We start from the raw sequence: 22,062 nt of genomic DNA, 5'->3' as shown, positions 1-22,062 counted from the left end.
CCAACTTCAGATGTACAGCCAGATGAACTGAGTGGGACAGAGGAGGAGAAGGAGCCAACAGTAACTACATTTGATCAAGTTGACAGGGCAGCTAATGAAAAAGACAGCATCTCTGTTCCAGACCAAGATATACCTCAGTCTAAGTTAGAGCCCACAGACTTATTATCATACAGAGGGGTTTCAGGTATAGACGTGTGTGCTCAGGAGTTAGGAATGGTAGAAGACGAGGGAGGTGATAAACTAGAAACTGCATTTGTGGATGAGGAGATTTTAGACTCAGAAGGAGAGGAAAAAACTGAAGATGAAGAACCAGTGGAGGTCTTTCCATATTCGGGGCTAGCTGATGTGGATGTGTGTGCATCAGAGCTTGGAGGAACAGAGAGAACAATGGAAGGAGCCACTGCTGAAGATGATACACATGGTGTTGAAGAGGAAAGCTCAAAACCCCAACCCAAGGAAACTGTTGTACAATCATCATTGTGTCAGTCTGAAACCCCTGAGGGAAATCAGCAAGAAGCAGAAGATCAGGGAGAAAAAACATATGAGGAGGCAGGAACAGAGACTGGGGCTTCTTCTGGGGGAATACATGAAAGTTTAGCTCATATAGAAGGGGGTTTAGACAGTAATGCTATACCAAAGGAGGATTCCTTAGTTGAGATTAGCTTTGATGATGTTCCAGAGGCTCAGCAGATTAAAGAGGTTGGGGAGAAACAGCCAGAGGAAGAGTATTCTGTAGAGGTCTTACAGACCAAGATACTAGAAATGCAACAAGAGGAAGAATCCAAGGGAATGGAAATGGTGGGAGTTGGACAGAAAGTTAACACTGAAGGGGAGGAAGTGGAAAGTCAGCATGAGGCATCAGATATAATGGAGATGGTGGACACAAATGACTCTAATTTAAATGATAGCGATGATGATGAGATGGGAGAAGGTGTTAAAACAATCAGCTCATCACATCAACCCACCACCGAGACAGACGAAGAGAACCGAGAGGATGAAACCGATCAAAACTGTGAAGATAATGAGAATATAAGTGAAGGAGAATTTCACCAGAATGAGTCAAACGAGCATGACTTTGAAGAAGACAAGACAACAGATGCTGTTGGAGGAGACAAAGAGGACATACATATAGAAAGTTACAGTGAGTTGGAGGATCAAGTTATGAATGATGGTGGCAGGGAAGATCATCCTTTAGAAGGAACCCAGTCAAATATATCAACTTCTGCAACGAAGACAGGGAGTGAAACTTTAGGGGCAAGTGCACAACATCTACTGGAGGAGAACGAGGAGAGTCAGAGAACACTTGTGGAGTCACAGTCAGAGATGGTAGGAAAAGAGGTCAAATCAGAACAGAGAACATCAGAAGCAGGGGAACATCTAGAAGAAGGAAAGATTGTTTCGGAAATGCAAGAGAAGAGTGATGCAATGTGTGGAGAGAGCATCATTAGCCACAATCAAGGCCAAGAGGAGGAAAGGCCACTTGGGGCTGAAAAGGACTCCACAGAGATTGAAGCCAACATTTGTCACAAGGTAAAGTTTGATGCTTCTTTTTAATACAGTGTATATATACTAGTGACCCATCACATTTCACACATTTTTATATGCCTTAACATTATTTTGTTATTTGCAATGATAAAATAGCCCTGAGAGTTTAGCATTTATGGCCATAAGTTGATGATTTGAATATAATAGGATGTTGCAGCTCACCACATCTCCTCTACTGTTATCAGCAGGCTGAGGATAAATGTTCAGTTTCAGACAGAGGTATCTGTAGCTAGGCTACAGTCTGCTCTGCTCCCATTCCTGTCTCAGGTAGCTATAAAAATAAACCCTTCAAGGACGAGTGTGATCAACAGTGGCCATCAATTTTTTTTCTCCCCTATGACTCTAGGGGTAGGTGATTGAAAATATCTCCAAAGAAGTTGATTTTCTGCATGATGTATGGTGGTTGCTCTGAAAAACTTTGAATGTCATCGAGAAGGGTTATGATAAAATTCTCTTTAACTCAAATGTTAGTTGAAATTGGACTTTCAGTCTCAAAGTTCACTGTAATCTGTTTCTTTCTTCCTATACGGCCGTGCTCAAGATGCTGTATGAGGACTCTGAGGCACTGCCGCATGCTCATAAAACTGTAATACTGTGGCTTTGTTAGTGCCAGATCCCCTCTCCTCTCGGGAGCCACCACAGCCTTCGCAGGTTGGAACTTGATTCAGTAATCTCTCATCATAAAAGACAGACTGAACAATTTGTCTTGTGAATTAGGCCTTTAACATTTTTACCACTATCAAAGTTAGCCCTGTCTGATTTGTCTGGACCAACAGTGCTCCAAACACGCAGGGAGAGGGGGTGTCAGAAGGGGTATTAAGAATGTTACCATGGTAACCCCTCACCATCCTGCTCTCTCTTAGTGTCGTCATGAAATTAATAGGAGATGGTGATGCTGATAGTTGCTATGCACCATCTGTATTAGTAATCTACCTTTAATAGCAGTTTCTAACTGACTCACAAAGCTGTACACTAAATAGGCCATCTATTCTAACAGTGACCTAGCTGCAATATCTCACATGCCTTGTCTAGTCTTTTTTGTTTTATTTTAATGTGCCAACAGTGATGTTCCTATACTCTAATCTTCTTATCGAATAAATAAAGTGTTTAGATACATAATGATTAGGGTAAGATGAGCAGACTAACTATATCATCAGTGATTACAGCAAATTTAATTACACTGTGGTTGTCGTTCCTACACACTAACAAAGTAAAATGATTAATGCAGTAAGTCAGCTTAGTGTAATTAGGTGTGAGGCTAAATTAACATATTGTTTGAATGGTTGGAAAACCAGCAGGAGAGCGTTAATGTCAGAGATATAACTCAGATAAATGGACATTTTCTGTTTCTCTCCCTCTCCGTCTTGTCTCTGAGGCTGGCAGAGGAGTGTGGGCGGTCATACCAGCTGGGATCAGAGGGATGGAGAGGGCTGTTAGCTCACTCTGCCTCTAATAAATGTACAACACCTCCTAGTGTAAAACAGTCCAAGATGCTTATGCTGTTTTATTTTTACACTATTAGTAGAATTTGAAAGTCAGCAATTATTGTTTTATGGCCATCTGGCTTTTACATAGTATTTCTATGTTGGTCATCTGTTGTTATTTGTGGTTTATTATTGTAACACTGCAACTTGTTTTATGATGCTCTCTGCATGGTGTAGTTACTTTGTGTTTTTCCTCATTTATATCCAGACTGTATATATCATCATTTTCACTTGTGTCAAAAACTTTCAAACTTTAAATCACTGAATTGGTATTTCAGTCACTTTTCTAAAGTCTAACACAATCTGCGCTCGGTGAATGTTGAGGTCTGGTAAAGGTCTGTAACAGTGAACACAGTAGGTCAGCAGCCTTAATGAGACAGAAAAGATGGAACACATGCTGCCATGTTTGTAGGAGGTCTCTCTTCCCCTCCCTCCCTCTTTCTCTCTTCCTCTCTTTCTGACTGTATGTCTCTCCCTCACTGTGCGTGCACGGGTGTGACTGAACATACAGTGATTGTTAGTAAGAGCCAGTGAAGCATCTGTATTATAACCGAGACTCGTTTAAAGATAGTTTTGCTTGGTCCACATAGAAATCGAGGCATTCAATTCATACTAGGTCATCTCACCTGAAGACTCAAGTCATCTCTGAGTAAGACATGGACTGTCACAATGTAAGTAGAAGCTTCAGATTAACTTTTTTAAAATATATTCCAGTTTTGTTTTTGTTTTGTTTTTTTATTTTTAAGCGCCAATCAGTTTGGTAGATGGATGCACGTATAATTAATTGGGTAATACAGTTTGTTAGGTAATAATATTTACTTGTGCTTGGCTACCCTCAGACTAACATACAGCCATGTGTGTGTTGTTGTTTTTCTCCTTTTACTAGACTAACATATATTAAGGTAAACTTTTGAATAATGATCACAGATGGTACATTTTCCACTGGCAAATGACCACATAAAGTCATGTTTTACAAAGCTTTCAAGCTGTTTTCATCATAATTGGATAATATTACATGAGATTTGCATCAGAATATTTCAAATCAATTTGTGTCAGATCAAGTCTAAGCATCCTGAGGTAATAAAAACGATCCAGAAGGTGTGTAGCCAGCGAAATCCAGTGCATCAGTCCTGTATCTCTGCTGCTGCAATAAAAGCTGAATTCTGGCTGCTCAGTGAGCAGTCAGACAGAGAGGCTAATGAATGCTGGCTGAACAGGTGGGTGGTCACACTCCTACACTGGAGGGGTTTCACTGGAGACATGATGCACTGCTTCACCAAGGTAGTGGGATGACAGTGGGCTCATGCTGTGGGCTGCCTTTGTGTGAAATGTCAATCTGTTTCCATAAGCAAATCACGGGGTGTAGCCGATATGTGTTCGCCAAAGAATTTGAATTGGTGTTTACATAACTCGTCGACAGCCATGGCACTATTCCACTGACACTTTATGACAAGCCAGATTTTCTCTTCCGCCCACCCCATGTTTCCTTTGGGACAGTGGATGCTGTACTTTTAGTTGCTGAATGAGCTGCTGGTGTTGACTACAGCAGCATTTCCGCTGGGTCATCCTTTTCGGCCCAGGTTGCAAAGCAAGCAAGTCATTTTTTCCTTGTTGGGACGCTTTCTTTAACCATACCAGCATAGTTTATTTGAAATAATAAGAATTGGATATAAATTGATTATCAAACATGAAGCAATCTTTTTACACCAACCCTGTTTCTTACGAGAAAAGGCAGACTGCTGTATTTTGATTTTATAATCACCCAAGTACATTTTATAATCGACCGTTGCAGAGAATGATCATTCGTTACAAAATAGGCTGACTCAGACATGTTTTTGCCAGCAGTGTATTATATGGTACATGACGAGGAGAAGGGGAGAGAACAAAGGAGGCAATGTGGGTTATTGACCTCCTGAGAGCCCCTTGAAGTCATGTAATGAGGGTGAGCCACTCAGCAACAAGCACACATCCCTCGCTGTCTAAAAGATAGTGTTGTAGCGTATACAGTTAACAAAATATGGTGTCGCAATCTGTTGACGGTTAGATTCTCTCACCAATCTTCCAGGAAAAAAACAACATCTTATGGTAATACGCTGCCCTTCTGTTATAAACTGCAACTTTTTGGTCCTCTAAGCAGGAGGAGTGCAGCCGGCCCCAGGAGGAGGAAGACATCATGGACATCCCCCTGGATGACCCTGAGGCCAACAGGGCTGCCGCCAAGATCCAGGCTGGCTTCCGTGGCCACATGACCCGTAAGAAGATGAAGCCGGAGGACAAAGCAGAAGGGGAGGAGGTGAGCAGCACTGGGGATGTGCTCAACAGCAGCCAGGGGGACTCAGGTCAGTTGTGTAGAACTATAGGGTAAGAGTAGGTCACATAATGCTCTTAAAAAGGGCATTATGGTGAGTGACTATAAGGATGGTAACAGAGGCTCCCATCACAATCTGTAACAACAGTAGGTAATAAAAGGTAAGTGATAGAGAGCATAAGTCTTGTGAGACGGAGTTAAAGCAGTTCAAGATTTGATATCCTATTAGCAAGCAAATGTTAAGCATAATGCAATTAAATAAGTTAGCATAGTTTGATGTTTTAAGGATGTTATGCTTGTTGTTGGTTGAGCATTAGTCTTTTTTGGTTCTACATGTGTCCCATTTTAAGATCTTAGAGGGAAGATTTTGTGACTGTGACCTTTTCTCAGAGCAGAATCACTTGAGCACAATGTAGAAACACAAACTGATTTAACATTTAAAAGCTATACATAATTAAATACACCTTTTAGAGCCCCTTATGGGTTATCCCAAGTGTGATTAATACAGTACATAACTGAGTGACTCATTTAATTACCCCATAGCATCTCCGGCAACAGATGATTGAATGTTTCAATTATTTCCACTGTTAAAGTGGTTATAAATGAATCAGCTTGAAGATGTGCTGTTAACACGCTAGAGAGAAAAAGACTTTTGTCCGAGTTCATTTTACTTGGAAAATGTCAAGTTACATTCTTACAACGGTAAACACGTTTTCCTATTTTTATTTGATACAACTGTGGACGATTATAACGTTTTGAAAATGCAGTCCAAAAAGGTTTTGCTGTTTTTTTTTTCTCCTGATGGCGTCTACTGCTTCAATGTAAGCGAAGGTTACATTTAGATTTGATTTGTAAAAGGACAATGCTTAAAGAAAATAGTCGGCATGGTATAAAATTTAACTTAGAAGTCCAGATATTAACATCAGATTTTCTTTTCTGAAACATGCTAACCAGATAGGTTCTTTTAAGATGTAAGACACAAGGTGGCTGACACAAGGGATCCTCGTCAATTATTCTCCCTAACCCACTTGCTGGATGGCTTGCATCCTTATGTAGGAGATGTATTTATAGCTCCAGGTGCATTAGGTACAGTATATGCTTTCAGAGGACCAAGCAGAATTAATGGACCTGTCAGACTGGAACAGAGCATTACAAGCACCTCCCATTGGGGGAGACCCCCTTTTCACAACAGAATTGTTTTTTTAAACTCATAATTTGTGTCAAGTTCTTAGCATTGCAAAATACTTACAAACTTTAAAAAAGTAAATTCTACAAACAGATATTTGCATAATGAAAAGTTTCACTTCTGTTTAAGTAGCAACTCGAGTTTCAAGTTTTCTTCAAGTGTGTTTTTTAATAGATCCACCCACAAGTGACCTCACAGCTTGTGACTATGTATTGGAGCCGTTAACCTTGACGACAAGAATCTATACAGAAATAGTTTTTTTCCAGCCTCTGCGGTGCTAAACTACGCCTTGCCTATTTCTGTTTTTAGAGACAGGAGGATCGGGGGCAGTAGAGGGAGACGACACATCTGTGCCAGAGCAGTGACGCCCCTGTCCTGACCTGGATGGAGAGAAAGAGGGGAAGCAAGGTAGCGAGAGATGGCTGGCATTAGCTGGCTGGGCTTTGCTTTCAGGCACACCTTTTTACCCCCAGGAGTCATTTTCTTTTTCAACGCAAATTAGCAGTAGAAAATGAGCCGACAGTTTTGAGGGTGTGTTGTGTGAATTTTGTGAACTTTAACACTCCGTCTCTGCTTCTCCAGCAGTACGGATGTCTTTGACCCAGAATTTGCAACTCACTGCATGTACTTGTGAAACTTCTGGTAGTGTGCTAGTTTTTAGATGATGATCTGTGAATGTGAAAATGAATGTCCTCTAAATGCTTAACAGGGCTTATTTTGGATGGATCAGTTCATACCATCTGTGTATAAACCCTGTATGCATCAGCACTTGACTTATAATTAGTGGCTTCAATTAATTGTTATTTTGCATTGTTTTCCAATGTGCTTGTATCTTGACTATTATTTACCTATTTGACTTGCTTACAAAAATTATTAAAACATCAAAAATATCAAAAGAGAAGTAGCTATGTATGTTCTATTTATTCAGAGTTACTTAATTCAGATTGCAATTGTCTTTGTTATCTTTTTGATCACATTATAAGTAAGTTCTCTTTTCACCTTTTCAGGCATTTTCTATAAATCTGATCTTCCACAACAGTAAGCATGCAGTAATTACAGTTTTTTTTTCCAGATGCATTTGGTACAGCTTTACCTTATGAGACATTTGTTCAATATGCTCTGTTGTTGTGTTGGTGGATTTGACTTGTTTGACTTGTTAAATCAGGTGTGTGAAATTCCATTGTCAGAGTTTGCAGAGCCATCATGCTATTAAAATAATTGAATAGTACATTGCTGAACTTTGCTGTAGAGTCATGACATTACACTAATAAATCCACCTTAAATATACGGTGACATGTCTGTTTTAAACGTCATTAATTCAAGTTAAGTGTGTGTTTGTTTCAAACGGCACCTTTTTATAGCATCTGTCACCTCCATCTCTGTTCTTCACAGGGAGAAAGTTGAGATTTTCGTAAAACATTTCAGCAGCCAGAGCTGCTCATTTTTCTTTTGTCACTGCAACATAAGCAGGGCTGCTAATTGAATAGAGCAGTTTTCATGAAGCTTTTTCTCCTGTGTGGCTCTCTTGCACACGGAATATTATGAATAATTCATCACCTAAAACTGCATTTCTCATATTTTCAACTACCAGTTACACTAGACAAATTAATTTTGTTTTTACTACTAAAAATAGCTATCAAATCGGGTCATTTAAGTAATGACATTGTAGCAGTTGCAGAGTCTGGATGTATTCTGTTATAAAATGTTTTCATCCTATCAACAGGTGCATTGTCACCTACACAACTAAGTAATGCGTCTACCTGTTGGGTATTTTGCAATATTTGGCCTACCTTTATGGCACTAAGGCTGTTTAAATCACAAAAGAAAAACACTATTTTTGCTTAATTTGACCAGGCAGTCTTGTTCACTTTATGAGAAACAGGCTTGCGCATCTTCAGTCTCCCAGTGCTCCCACTCAGCCCACCTACACACATCTGAGCCATACAGCATGCTGCACAAACTCAAACTGTACATGCATTCTCACACAGAAAAAACACAGCTCATACTTTAGTATGCAGATCCCACTCATGTCACTAATTTTCTGTGTCGCTCACAAACATGCACACACACACACACGGGATGTTGGCTGTGTCACCAGCTGTAGAAGACAGACAGCCAACATGAGACTTGCTCTCAGTGGTTTTGCAAAGACAGAGTGCAAAGCACTTCCGTCTCAGGCTGACATTCCTCCTCCGCCACGCTCTCATAAATATCCTCTATGGGTTTTATATGGACCTATTCTCTCTTTTCTCCTACTCAGTCCCAGAGGTGCCATGGCCACGTTCTCCTGTCTCTTTAATGACTGTGGGTGAACAATCAATATTCTGCACACCTCCAAACATAGAACAACACCCACTTGGTGCTGTAGATTGAATTCTGAGAGTGAGGGCAAAGACAAAAAAGAAAAAAAGTCTGAATATCATGTTGGTTAGGGTCTTAATAGATCCTCATGCAAGTCATGTGATTGAGTTTGTAAAGCAAACACAAATTCTGAACGCTGAAGCAGAAAATAATAGGTATGTCCCTTCCTTTTACAACTTATTAAACGAATGTGGACTATTTTAGGAGTCGATCATATGAAAGATCTGCTTGGTTGGTTTGTTCTCTTTCTCAGACAGCTTGTCAGAGAAAAATCTTTTTGGTCTCCTGGGTGATAATTAGAGATGAAAAAGCCAGGACAAACAGCAGGGGGCACAATTATCTGCTTTCCAGTGGTTATGCCACTGGCCTTGCCATCTTAGGAGATGCAGTATCTTTTATACTAAGTAGGTTACAGAACTTAAAAGTAATGAGGGGACTCTATTACCACCTCTGCATAAAAAGCACCTGATAGATCACCATCACATACACTGTAAACTAAAGGGATCCCAGTCAAAAAGATGTGATTGTGAAAACATTTAGTCACATCTGTATGCCTGAGTCACACAGGATGACATCAGTTTTGTTGTGGACTAAACGTGACAATGGCTTCTGTCACTGCACCCGCACCCAAACTGACTGTGACTCACAGGCCCCGTCTGTTCTCCCTCGCTCTTCTTCCTCTATTGACTGGAAAGAGTCCCCCTTGATTTAGAGTGTGTTAGAAGATGAGAGGAAGAGGGAGGCGCTACTTTTTTGCAAGGGCAGAGGTGGAGGGGAGAGGTTTGCCTTTGATGGTCCACCACACGGGAGTCTAAGCCCTGGGAGAGTGGTGGTAGTGAGCAGCAGCTGGTCCCACATAACTGGAGAGCTGTCTAACAACCATGCTTCCTCCTCTGCATAAAACCTCCCTTTGTTGTCAAACAAAATGCTCTAAAAATTCTAAACAAAAGGCTGCTTTCCCGAAGTGGGAGGGATGACTTATAACAACTGACTAATCAATGCCTTGAAGTTAATGCCGTATAAAATGACTGATGTAATATATGGCAATTTTACACATGGCATCACGTCTGATAAAATAAAAAGTGTCAGCACAGCTGACAAGAAATTTCATGGTTGACTGGCAGTCAGGTGAAAGAGCCAAAGCAGTAAAATCCTCAAACTACACATTTTGTTTATTGTCAGGTTTCCTGTATTTTTTGTGTCACCTAAGTTTTCCTTTTGTATAACTTACACCTTTTGACCCATGTGTTTTTCACATGCGCATTTGATATTTAAATGACAGGAAACAAAAAGAGCAAACGTGTTATTAACAAGCCACAACTTTAATGTGTTGGCCAACACTGTTGTTGGTAGCTTCTCATGAGCATAAAGCATGGCCTCCTCCCTGAACAGTCCATCAGTTCACCGACTTCATGTAGCTTCCACACCACCTAGAGGACAAAGTAAGTACAAAAACTTTGTTTTTATTAGTTTCCTTCATTTGTTGCTCATGTTACTATATAGCTCTCAGAAGGTACAGTACCATGAATCATGCAATTGAAAGGTACCATAACAAAATGCTTCAAGGCTGTATTTGCTTGTGTGGGTCAACAGCAGGGTTGGTTGCCAAGTGACAAAATTGTGGGTTTATTGTGGGGCTCCAGTCCAGAGAGGAGTTTGCACAATGTGACAAAAGCCAAAGACGGGGGGCAAGTGAGTTGTTTTTCTTTTCAAACTCGGACATTTCAGAGCTTTAAGTGGGTTCCTCTTGGCTGAAGTACAGTAGTTCTTCCCAGCAGGAATTCTTGCAAAGTAGCTCGACCCAATATTGAATTGAACACATTAAAGGTTTATGGTTTAAGTGTAAAAAAAAAAGCTTTGAAAAATAACAGACACTTTCAGATAAACCCGCCTAAAAAAGCAAACGCTATTTTTCTTTGAGCTCCTTTCTAAAAGGGCAATGTGGACTGGGAGAGAGGAGTTCATCTACACTATGTCTCTGTCTCACACAAACACACACACACACACACACACACACACACACAGTTGGCTGTTGTTGGATGTGAATGGGGTGCTGTGAGGAGAGTGGGGCTCAGTGTGACCAGGCAGAGGCCAGTGTTGCAGGCAGGCAGGCTGTGGAGAGAGTGTTGAGCCGCAGAGACGTGCCCAGGGTGGTTAAACCATGCTCACTAAGTGGGAGAAAGACTCTGCCCAGGACACAAGATGAAGGTGGAGAGGAAGACCTCCTCTACAGGCGACAGTTTTCCTGACATTCCTCCACAACTGACGCTCTTTGGCCTCCTCCTCCTTCTCTTCACAGGTAAGTCCACACATTTGTCGTGGCCATCCAGAGATTAGAGGATGCAGAATCTCCCAGAGACTGCGCTAACTTTCAGATGACGACCAAACAAGTGGATTTATCTTCAATTGTGAACAAAGAGAAAGCTTACCAGGGCCATTATTAGTAATTATCATTTCACTTAACATCTTTTTAGAGTATTTTACAGTCTTTGGGTTACTTTCTTTGTTATGTAAATTCTGTGTCACTTAAAAACTGTTCAAAACTCAAATTTTTACTCTTTTTGAAGTAAAGTTAATCCAGGTTAAATTAGTCGCAGATGCTTTTTCTTGTCCTTCCATGGGCTGGCGGCACAATGGATTCGTTCATGGGTGGTGGGCTCTATATTGGGCCCCCATCACCAGCTCAAAGGAGCCTGGAGTGGCCATTGTAGAAGTGTAAAAAGGGGATGTGTATAGGTTAAGTGTGACGATATCAAGTTTTGTGGAGTGCTGGTAAATAAGGTGAGGGTTTTTTTTTGAGTGTGGAAAGCTCTAGATAAGTTCATTTGAGGGGTAGAGCAATGTCAAAAGTTGAGTATGTAGTGGTTTTTAGTTTTTAAATGTGTGATTTAATTTCAAAACCGTACCATGGGCCCAGTTTACCCGACCAGGCCAGTTTTGGTAGAATCACTGGATCCTGTGTCAATCTCCAACTTCACCAGTGACAAAGAGTTTCTCTCCCCCTCTCTCTCGTTTTTTTCCCTCTCTCCCTCTCTCACTCTTTTCGAGGGAGGAAACTACTTCCAACAATCATGCCCTTTGTTTTATTGCCTTGGCAACCCCTGTCAGGCGGACCAAATGGTTACCACAGCAATGAGGCGATGCCCTGCTAACTGCCTCACTGCAAAGAATAGTGAACAGTGCAGGCTCTCTCTCCTCCCTCCCTCTAGGTTGATCTTTCCATCACTGAGGCCTAACAGTAGGATGCCCCTCACAGGCATGCAGCCAATGTTTAGAACTCCATGTGTCCAGCTTCAGCTGAGTTATAGGTACCTCCACTGCGAACATAATGGCTTTGCTTTGTTTGGTTTCCAAGACAGGGCACTTCTATAAAGGATGAAATGTGGCTCACACTGTAATACCTTATCCCTGTGTCCCTGCTGGAGGTGGAGGATAATTGGGGAACACAAATCAAAATGAGTGTATTACTTGTTCACTACGAGGGGTCATGAGGAATTCCTAGGGGAAGTTTCCGAGAAACAGATTAGTGATCAAAACATCATGGGCCAGAGTAAGAGCGACGTGTGTGCATATGTTTGTTTGAATGTGTAGCTGTTTCAAGGTAAAAATGCAATGAATTATGCTACAAAGGAAAAAACTAGAGTTGCTCTTCTTAAAACAATAGAATTAAAAATTTGTGAAAATGTAGGCTTACTGCATATAACATAATTTGTTTAATTCAAATAGTTTGTGAAAAATCCTTTCTCCTAATCTAAACTATTCAAAGTCAGCAGGATGGAATGTACTGATTAAAATGTGGATTATTAAAGTGATTATATGAATATATAGATGTGTCCCACAAAGCAGTACAATGCTATTTTGACATGGTGGTGGAAAACGTACAGGAAAAACAGTGTTGGCATTGTGCAAAAATATTCTATTTTCTATTTCAATGGCCAAAAGCCTAAATTGAGGATAACAGCAGCCTCTGCACACTAGTCGACTGCAAGCACTTTAAATTAGTTTTGAAAATTAGATACTTGCATTGGACCTTGAATCTTAGCATTGTGTCATACTAGTAACATTATGGATGTATCAACATTTAAGACGTATTTCAATTTTTTAAGCGGTTAAAACCAATACTACAAATGAAATCTTGTCTACAGGAATTTAAAAAATGGAGTAACAGGTAGGAAATTTTAATATTCAATCCAACAGTGATGGAAACTATTAAGTCTTACAAATATGACTATTAAAGTACTTAAAGTACTTCAGTAAATTAATTATGTGCCATTGTATTTATGCCCCTTTGGTGCTCTGATTTTTCCTTTATGTTAGCTCTTCTAGTAATAGTAGTAATTAGTTTAGCAGTAATTACTGTGTTTTTGCATAATTCCTCTATTGTTGCACTACGTGTGAATAGTTGATTCCTCTGATCTCTGCTCATTGGCAGAGCATCAAAGCTGCAAAGTGACTGTCCTTTGTTTACTCTGTGTCCCCACACAACCCCGTACTGTACTTAGTATTCTTCCTTTGTGCTCCTCAGTTCAAAACCTCACCACTGTCTCTTTGCCTTTTCTCCAGGTGAAGTGTCAGGGGTGAATGTGACCAGCCAAACCCAGGTGGTGCGGGGCACGGTGGGCAGAGAGGCCCTCTTGTCAGTCAGCTACTCCAGCAGCAGCTCCGACAAGCCTGTGATCAAGTGGCAGCTAAAGAGAGACAAAGAGAAACCTATCACTGTTGTGCAGTCCATAGGAACAGACATCATTGGGAACCTGAGGCCGGAGTACCGCAACCGTATCCTGGTATTTGAGAATGGGTCACTGCTGCTTCACAACCTGCAGCTGTCAGACGAAGGGGCGTACGAAGTGGAGATCTCCATCACGGATGACACCTTCACTGGAGAGCGCTACATTGAGCTCACTGTGGATGGTGTGCAGAATTACCTTCCTTTTAAAGAGCTGGGTTTTCGGTCATATTTCAAAACATCTGAGCAATCATAACAGGACACTGGGAGAGGAGAGGAGTTATGAGCTAAAGGAAAATCAATACAAATTGAAAATACATTGTCTTGCCCTAGAGAGTGTAATTGTAATACTGGGGTTTTGATTTCCAGAACACAATACAGAGTGATTCACAGTGTTGGTGGTGTTCTTTTTAAGAAACTGAAATACAACAAACAAATACAACTTTCAGAGCTATTGGATTTCACTTATTAGTTGGTCTTACATAACTACAGGTCAACCACCCTCTCATATTTTTGAATAACAATCTCAAGCCCCCCCCCCATGTCTTTGTCCTGTTATCCTCCTCAGTTCCTGTGTCCAAACCGTACGTTCAGATGATGGCGTCTTCCGTCCTGGAGTATAGCGAGTACTTTCACCTCCACTGTTCCCACGATAATGGCACAAAGCCCATCTACAGTTGGCAGAAGGGAGGCAAGGTGTTGACCAATGACTCACGTCTGCTACTTTCACATGACCAAAAGGTGCTGACCATCTCACGTGTTCTGATGTCAGATGATGACATTTACGGCTGCACAGTGGAGAACCCCATCAGCAGCATGAAGAGCATACCCGTCAAGCTCACTGTCTACAGTAGGTGGCATGTTACACCGGTAGGATCTCAAGTTATACACATTTACATTGAGGATGAAGAGATCATGGTGCTGTAAAGTCAGATGGGTTTCTAGCAGCAATGGTAGACGTATTCAGGTCCTTTACTTAAGTTAAAGTAACAATACCAAGGTGTAATACTTCACACCAAGCACAAGTTCTGCTTTCAAAATGTTTCCTAAGTAGAAGTGCTGAAGTATTAACAGCCAAATGTTAAATTGTGAAAGTATTCAGAATAATACAGATGACTCCATTCATTGTTGTTATACTGTCTATCTTTACCAGTCAAAAGTTTTAGAACACCCCCAGTTTTCTTGTTTTTATTGAAATATAAGTAGTTCAAGTCTATTGTAAAAACCTGAAATGGTACAAAAGTAAGTGGCAAACTGCCAAAGTTAAAAACAACCTTTACGTCACTAAAACAGATATTTTCAGAGAGATAAAATGAACAATTAAAGTATGGAGTTGTGTTCATTATTTCACTGTAGATTCATCCGATGACCACCTGGTCTGTCTTCCCTCATTGATTGCCTTTTTAGTTACAAAACTTCCATTGCTGCAGAATGACCAAAGAAGGTAAAGACAAAGTTTAGGTCAGCAAAACTGAGAAATAATGTAAATTTCAGAGATCTACAACATTAAGGGATCAATTAATGAGATATCTACTTCAAGTTATTCTGCGGCAATGGAAGTAAACGAAGTCTTGAAAGTTGATGCAAAAACAATCTTCTTCAGGTGTTCCAATTTGTAAACACTTGGAACAGCATGTGTTAATACACCCTCTGAAGCTTTGTTTGTACAATATTATATATGCTACATATAATATTAATGAAGGAAGACAGACCAGTGGGTCATCGATTGATTCAACAGTGAAATTAGGAACAAAACTTCTTCATTTAATTGTTAATTTTATATCTCTGACAATGTCTGTTTTAGTAACTTTTTTTTTTACTTTGGCAGTTTGCTGCTTACCTTATGTAGCATTTAAGGTATTTCACTGGACTTGAACTACTTATATTTCAAGAAAAACTAGGCAAATGGGGGTGTTCTATAACTGTTGACCGTTTATTTGACACCAGTGTATATTATATTATAATACTTATATACTGTATCTGTCAGATACATGCAGTGGAGTGAAAAGTATATTTCCCTGTGAAATCTGGTGAAGAAGAAGTTTAAAGTAGCATAAAATGGAAATACTCAAGTTGACTAAATGTACTTAATTACTCCCCAGCACTGATTTCTAGGTCCAAAAAATCTGATCATGAAAACCGTACATGTTTTGGCTCATTGTTCAACAATCGTCCATTTCCAGTAGCTAGCAGAAGCAATTATCTTCTCATGCTGACCCATGCACAAACATGCCTGCCTCTCTAACAATGTTGTTTACAACAAGTGCAAATCCAGGCTGAGTGCAGCAGAGTTGGCCCATAGCGGCTGTTACTGGGCGCCAGTGTAGAGCCACATGTCAGGCTGAGAGAGAGGGAGTCTAATCCAATGAATGGACAGTTATTTATGAGGAGGGAGCAGAAAAAGAAGTCAGGTGGCGGGGATGCTTTGCCTCAGTGGACCTCAGTAATCCTGACTTCATTATTGCTGTACTGTAATGTGCTGCATGAAGAGACCGCTACGGGCCCTCAAACCTCTCTATTCCGTCTGCATGCATAGCAGCATGGCACAGACTCAAAGTGACTCCCCTAATGTGTCACTGCACCTTATTCATGCCAGCACACTCAAAAGACTTGGCAAGCAATGCTAAAAGAAAAATCAAATGTTCTGCATGCTCCATATCCTGGCATTGTTTCATTATAAGCTTGTAGTTGTTCCAAATTAACACATTTATTTCCTTGAAGACACGACTTCATGTAATCCTCTAAAACGTCACTTTTGCACTGCCAGATAAAAAATAGCAATAGATGGACAGAAGTATTGCATGCAATATATTTGTAAAGTAGGTCAAGTTAAATGTGAAGCTGAGGTACAAGTCAGTGGTTCAGTGAGAAGGAAATTGCATTGCCCTGCTGTTATTGATACAAATCTTTCTTTCTATTTTCTTTTTTTCTTTCTTTCTTTGTTTGTTTGTTTGTTTCTTTTTGTGTTCTCGTCTCTCTCTCTGTATCACTCTGGTTTAGGACGGAGCTCACTATACATCATCCTGTCCACCGGTGGCATATTCCTCCTAATCACCCTGGTGACAGTGTGTGCCTGTTGGAAACCATCCAAGTGAGAGCTACTTTTTCTTCTTGCCCCCCCCCCCCCCCCCTCCTCTCTGTCCTGCTCTCTCTCGTTGGCTTTGATATTGCACTTGTGAATAGAATCTAAAGTAGTTCGACAGTGTTACCATACTCTGAACGTTTTGTAAAAAAGGCCTGTAGCTTGTATGAACATGAACAACGTGAACACAGCCATTTAGCAGCGAGGTTTGGATGTGTTTTAAACTGTTTGTTTTTTTGTCTTGCTGTAGAAAGAAGCATCGTCCTGTCCCCCAAAGAGCTCCCATCTATGTGGAGCAGAGTGAAAATGGCCATGACGGTGAGCAACACTTACAGTTGATCAACTCTTTTATATGTTTTATTATACTGCATAAACTTTCACACACACTCAAGAATGATTTTACACATTATGAAGTTAACTAGTCAGCAGAATGTCAACCAATACTAAAATAAATTTGTATCTTTTGCAGTTGATGTTGTTCCCAAACCAACTACACTTAGTCGAAGGAGTCCTATGCCTCTTTATGTTCTCAATGAAGATGTGAGTCACTTTTGTTTCCAGAATATATGAGCCATTGACAACTTTACAATGAATCAAGATTAAGAGTCCACGCCCATGCAAACACCTATTATAACATGTTGATGAAGTATAATTTATATCATGTTCACCAGATTGTCATTAGTTTTGCAAGTAATTAGTCATGAACCAATGTTTTGCAAAATTTTTAATTTTGACCAGATTATGGCGCTAAATGAAAAGTTAAAAATTCAGTCATTGAAGTTGTTGCAATTCATCCTGAGGGGACCATGAATGTCTGTACCAAATTTCATGACAATCCACCCGATGGTGTCACAAATGTGAACCTCATGCTAAAGGAAGAATCATGGGAGCTATTAGGACTCATCATCTGGGCACCATGAATGAATATGGATGTCAACATGCAGGTGGTGCTAGAGGTAAAGTCAGGGGATCACCAAAGTCATGGGGACCATAAATGTCTGTACAAAATGTGATGGTAATCCATAATATGAGTGGATATTAGTTGCTGATGTTTCAGTCCGGACCATCCATAGAGCCATGCTGCTATCATGACTGAAAACATTCCCCAAATAATGTTTTTGTACAAATTGTGGCTTCATGAAAATGAGAATACCAGATAAGACACCACAGCTGATGGTGATTGTAACAGGTGTGTCTCCTTCTTTTTTTCAGGAGACTCTGGAGCGTTTGGAAGAATGTTCTGGTAATGCTGTCAGCCAATCAGAAATGAGTATCCCTGCTACCTATGCTCCAGTTCTCCCACCGTCCTCCAACAGAACTGAGCGGCCCATCTGGTCTGCCCCACGCAGATACCCCCGCAGCCCCTCTCCACTGGCACAGCCTCTCCCACAACCCCTTCCTGTGCCTCCCCTACGCCCTGCCTGCTCACCTGCTCACTCGCCTGGTTCATCTCCACGCAGTTTCAGCCCAATAAGAAAAGTCCGTCCTCCAGTAGGCATCCCAACCAGCCACCTGCCTGTCGAGGCAGAGTGTCCAGACCCTTGTGATCCGACTCACTGTCCATCACAGCAGTGACGACTGCTTGGATGTGTGTTTTCATTCTGTGATATGTAAAGTACATGTATAGTTTGTCGGTCTTCCTTCTATAAGGATCATGGACTTGATGCACTAGGATAAGAGATGAGTTCACTTTCAGCTAACTCTTTGTCTTGATGTTCCACTATTTATCTATTTCCCTATGGTTATGCAATGTATTTCTCTAGACTTTTGAAGATATCCTGTCATATGAAAAAATATATTATGTCCACCAGCATGTAGTATATCATGTATATGATGCTGAGACAGTAAAGACTTCACAGCTCTGGTACATATTTTGCTTCTTGATGAATTATGAATATCACTGGGAACTTTTGATAAGTACCTGTACATATGTAAGTTAATAGTTTTGGGTCTGGTGTTTTTGGGGTTATTTTGTTGTTGTTTTTGTTGTTGTTTTTGTTTTTTCTTTCAAATAATTAAACCACAAAGTGTATTCTTAGTCAACAGTAGGTCATTGTTTAACCTGAGATAATAAAAACAGTTTAAAAAGGTTATAGTTTGTCACCAATTTTGTAACATTCTTCACTACAGCCCTCCAAAAAACTTTAATTTTTTCTTTTTGACTACACTATAATGTAATTATATTGTTATCAGTGCTTTACACACCACACAGCAAAGTAACACCACAAAGGAGAAACGCTTCTTTTCGCAGTCTTTGTGAGTGAGCTGAATGTGATCTGCCATTCTTGTGTAATTTCTCTTCGATCCATTAGGTGTCACCCACACATTTCTTGAAATGCCTTATTTCAATGAACACTTGAGTTCCAAAGAGATAGATTTACTTTTTAAACATATTTTACCTTCACCACTTTTCATAAGCCGTAGGTGTAGCAGTTGACATTTGTCATTTTGGAGTATATTGTGCTATGTTATGTTTTATGTTTTGGACGTGCTATCACAGTTCTGCCCTTTTGCTTTACCTAAAGACAGTAACCATGAGCAACTGGTTGTTTAATGACAAAGTGTCTTCTACTCTTCTTGACATTTGAATGTCAGTGAGGATCAAACTGTGCTTGAACCCACAGTTATATCTCAAAAGAATAATAAATATAGAACTTCAAAGAGGAAGCTTTTTGTCAATGATGTGTGGTCAAACAGTTCATATTTACATTCTATCATAGTTAATGCCCATGCAATCATGTAGCCTCTTGTTGATTATGGACATACTGGAAATAATTAGATATGGAAACCATTTCCATATGGAGTTCAGTTTACTGCATGTTGGGTTTTTTCCACCTGCACAATAAACACTGGCAGGATGCATGGAATAAAAGAACCATAAAATAAAAAAACATAAAGGATGTGCTGTGGCGACAGAGCTTTCACCATTGCAGCACCATCCCTATGGAACTCCTTACCCATACACATCTGAGATTGCAGCGACAAATCACATATCAAAACCCACCTTTTTAGACTAGCTTTTAACCTCAAATAATGTTTTGATGCACCTGCTGCTGTTTGTTATTTGTTATTTTATATGGTCGCCCCTTCAGTCTTATGTGTTTCTGCACCACATGTTTTTATCTACTGTTCATATATTTTATACTTTTCTATTTTGTTTCTATTTTGTTTTTAAACGTATATAACTTCTGGTTTTACTGTAAAGTGTCTTTGAGTGTGAAAAGCGCTATAGAAATAAAATGTATTCTTATTCTTATTCTTATTATCATGATATTCAGTTGTAAGGAACAAGCTTGTTAAAGAGTGTAAGGCACACACAAAGACACACATAAAGTGGCCTGGTCCATCACTATTATCAGGATAATGTGTCCCCTTCAGAGGTCCAGCTGGACATCTTTTGTCATGAAAATCTGCATGATTTTGTTTATTGCTTTTATCCTGAAATGTATCGTCCATTACTAAAGGTGTGATGAGTCTTGCAGTTACGTAAGCAAATCAGATCTGCCTGTTTTGATCTGCACTTTGCGGTCTTTGTTCTATTGGAGACACAATTTATTCCTTGGTGCACAGACTCATGAATACACATACAGGATCATGAGCACACACAAGCACGGACGAGCAAGCATCCAAACCTGTGCATAATCACGCGTAGCTTACAGTAAGTGGAAAATTAAATTTCCTCAGATAATGAAAGTAGGCCATATTTATTGATCTTGGAAATTGTTTTTCTGTCACATTTTTATTAGTCATAAAATCCCATTGTGCTCCACCTGTGTGGCAGAGGAGCTTGGAAGCCCAGGCACTAATTAACCTCTAGGGAGCAGGATCACATCTGTGTGCATCTGTATGTGTTTATGTGTGGGGAGTAGGTGTCCTATGAGTTGAACAGAGACATGGTATGACGCTCTCCGTCTCTAAGAGGCTCCTCCTCCTGCCTAGTCGGTCTCTTCTGACTAATGCCCTTGTTCACACCAGCCTGTTGATGTGAAATTCCCAGTAGACTTTATTGTTGGAAAGCTCTTATCTAGCATTTTTTGTGGTAGGTAAATGGACAAAAGAAATAGTAGAACAGAGTCCTACAAGCTCTTGGTGGCACCTGGGAATTGCTCACGGTCTTCTCTGATCCACATTCTTTACTCAATCTTGCATTTTGCCTGAAATTCTTAGACTTATAACTCTTAACTTGACTTGAAATGATGTATTATGCATAATAATAATATATACATAATATACTTAATTAGCTGTGTTCAATGTGTTTTTCCACATAACACTTGTAAGATTGCTACCTCTGGCTACTCTGAACATATGACACACATTGCATGTCTGTCATGCAGTGGCGAAAAGTAAGTAAGTACATTTATTGTTGTACTGTACTGAAGGACAATTTACTTTCTATTTTTACTTTATACGTGAGAGTTTCATTTAAATAACTGTTTTAGGCCCAAACAAGTCAAATTGTCCAATATTTTACATCTAAAATATGAATGCAAAATTGTTCCTTAGACAGTGGTGCATCAGTGTGAAGGATTTGTTATTGTAATATATAAAACATCAGTTACAGGGGCCATGAGAAGTACTTTTTCTTTTGATACATTGAGCTGATAATAATTTAGTTCTTTTCCTTAAGTAGAATTTTGATTGCAGTTTTTTTTTTTACTAGCAATGGGTTATTTTTACATTATTGTATTGGTAATTTTATTATTTTTTAAGTCAAATATCAAAATACTTCTTCCAACCCAGCTGTTGTGGAAGAGGGTAGGTACTATCTGTTGCTCCACCTAAGGTGTCTCCCTTTTTTCTCATTGAAGTGCTTGTTTTTTTAAGTTTTCCTTACCCAAATTGAAGGACAGTGTTGTTGTAGATTATAAAGCCTCTCCAAGACAAATTTGAGATTTGCTGAGATGAGCCAGACCTGTTTCACGTGGTCTGATGTATCTTACAAAATGTTGTCAGAACATGTCTATGAAGATTCTCAGTCATCCAGGTCATAGTTATCCAACGAAGGTTAAAATCAAGGGCAACTGGAAGACGTTTCGTCCCCCACTCAGAAGTCCTTTGGATGAGGGACGAAACGTCTTCCAGTATCTTCAACCAAGTCCAGTTGCCCTTGATTTTAACCTTCGTTGGATGGTTGTCAGAACATGTGTTTTGACATATTTATTTTATCCTCCACTTGATCAATCGTAAATTGTTGCTAAAAATAAAATGCACTGAATTGTCCTTAAGTGCTCATCTGACCAAACCATCTGCTTGACCTGTTCTCAGCAATGGAGTGGACGAGAAGACTGGGAAGGGTAACACACAAACACACATGCATGCAGAAAATACACCAAAATACAAATCAAATGGACATAACACATATTGACACAT

The 22,062-nt window shown here is 40.0% G+C and overlaps 2 protein-coding genes across 3 annotated transcripts; both read left to right on the top strand.

Annotated features, from left to right (window-relative positions):
- Positions 1–1,581: 1,581 nt before the first annotated feature.
- On the top strand, positions 1,582–7,816 carry LOC119883385 (neurogranin-like). 2 transcript variants are annotated; one of them, XM_038694008.1, is made up of 3 exons: positions 1,582–3,700; positions 5,167–5,368; positions 6,833–7,816. In XM_038694008.1, the coding sequence occupies exons 1-3, from the start codon at positions 3,686–3,688 to the stop codon at positions 6,886–6,888; spliced, it is 273 nt and encodes a 90-aa protein (XP_038549936.1). In that variant the 5' UTR covers positions 1,582–3,685; the 3' UTR covers positions 6,889–7,816. The 2 variants fall into 2 exon arrangements, with proteins under 2 accessions (XP_038549936.1, XP_038549935.1); XM_038694007.1 differs by having other exon boundaries at positions 1,916–3,700; positions 5,164–5,368.
- A 3,134-nt stretch (positions 7,817–10,950) lies between these two features.
- hepacama (hepatic and glial cell adhesion molecule a) lies at positions 10,951–18,783 on the top strand. Its single transcript, XM_038692286.1, has 7 exons — positions 10,951–11,183; positions 13,448–13,795; positions 14,179–14,460; positions 16,611–16,701; positions 16,943–17,010; positions 17,162–17,232; positions 17,905–18,783. The coding sequence occupies exons 1-7, from the start codon at positions 11,087–11,089 to the stop codon at positions 18,265–18,267; spliced, it is 1,320 nt and encodes a 439-aa protein (XP_038548214.1). The 5' UTR covers positions 10,951–11,086; the 3' UTR covers positions 18,268–18,783.
- The last annotated feature ends 3,279 nt before the right edge of the window (positions 18,784–22,062 follow it).

This window comes from Micropterus salmoides, unplaced genomic scaffold, assembly GCF_014851395.1.
Source record: "Micropterus salmoides isolate LMB-PRFRI ecotype aquatic unplaced genomic scaffold, ASM1485139v1 Ms_hic_scaffold_3, whole genome shotgun sequence".
Classification (NCBI taxonomy): Eukaryota; Metazoa; Chordata; class Actinopteri; order Centrarchiformes; family Centrarchidae; genus Micropterus; species Micropterus salmoides.
Note: the sequence above shows the minus strand (reverse complement) of the source record. Positions and strands in the feature narration are given on the sequence as shown.

Excerpts from the sequence above, each read along its gene's own strand:
- LOC119883385 (XM_038694007.1), top strand. Across the intron at positions 5,369-6,832 it reads CAGCAGCCAGGGGGACTCAG|AGACAGGAGGATCGGGGGCA; the intron begins GTCAGTTGTGTA and ends TTCTGTTTTTAG.
- hepacama (XM_038692286.1), top strand. The coding sequence starts at position 11,087 with ATGAAGGTGGAGAGGAAGACCTCCTCTACAGGCGACAGTTTTCCTGAC. Across the intron at positions 11,184-13,447 it reads CCTCCTCCTTCTCTTCACAG|GTGAAGTGTCAGGGGTGAAT; the intron begins GTAAGTCCACAC and ends CCTTTTCTCCAG. Across the intron at positions 17,011-17,161 it reads GAGTGAAAATGGCCATGACG|TTGATGTTGTTCCCAAACCA; the intron begins GTGAGCAACACT and ends TATCTTTTGCAG.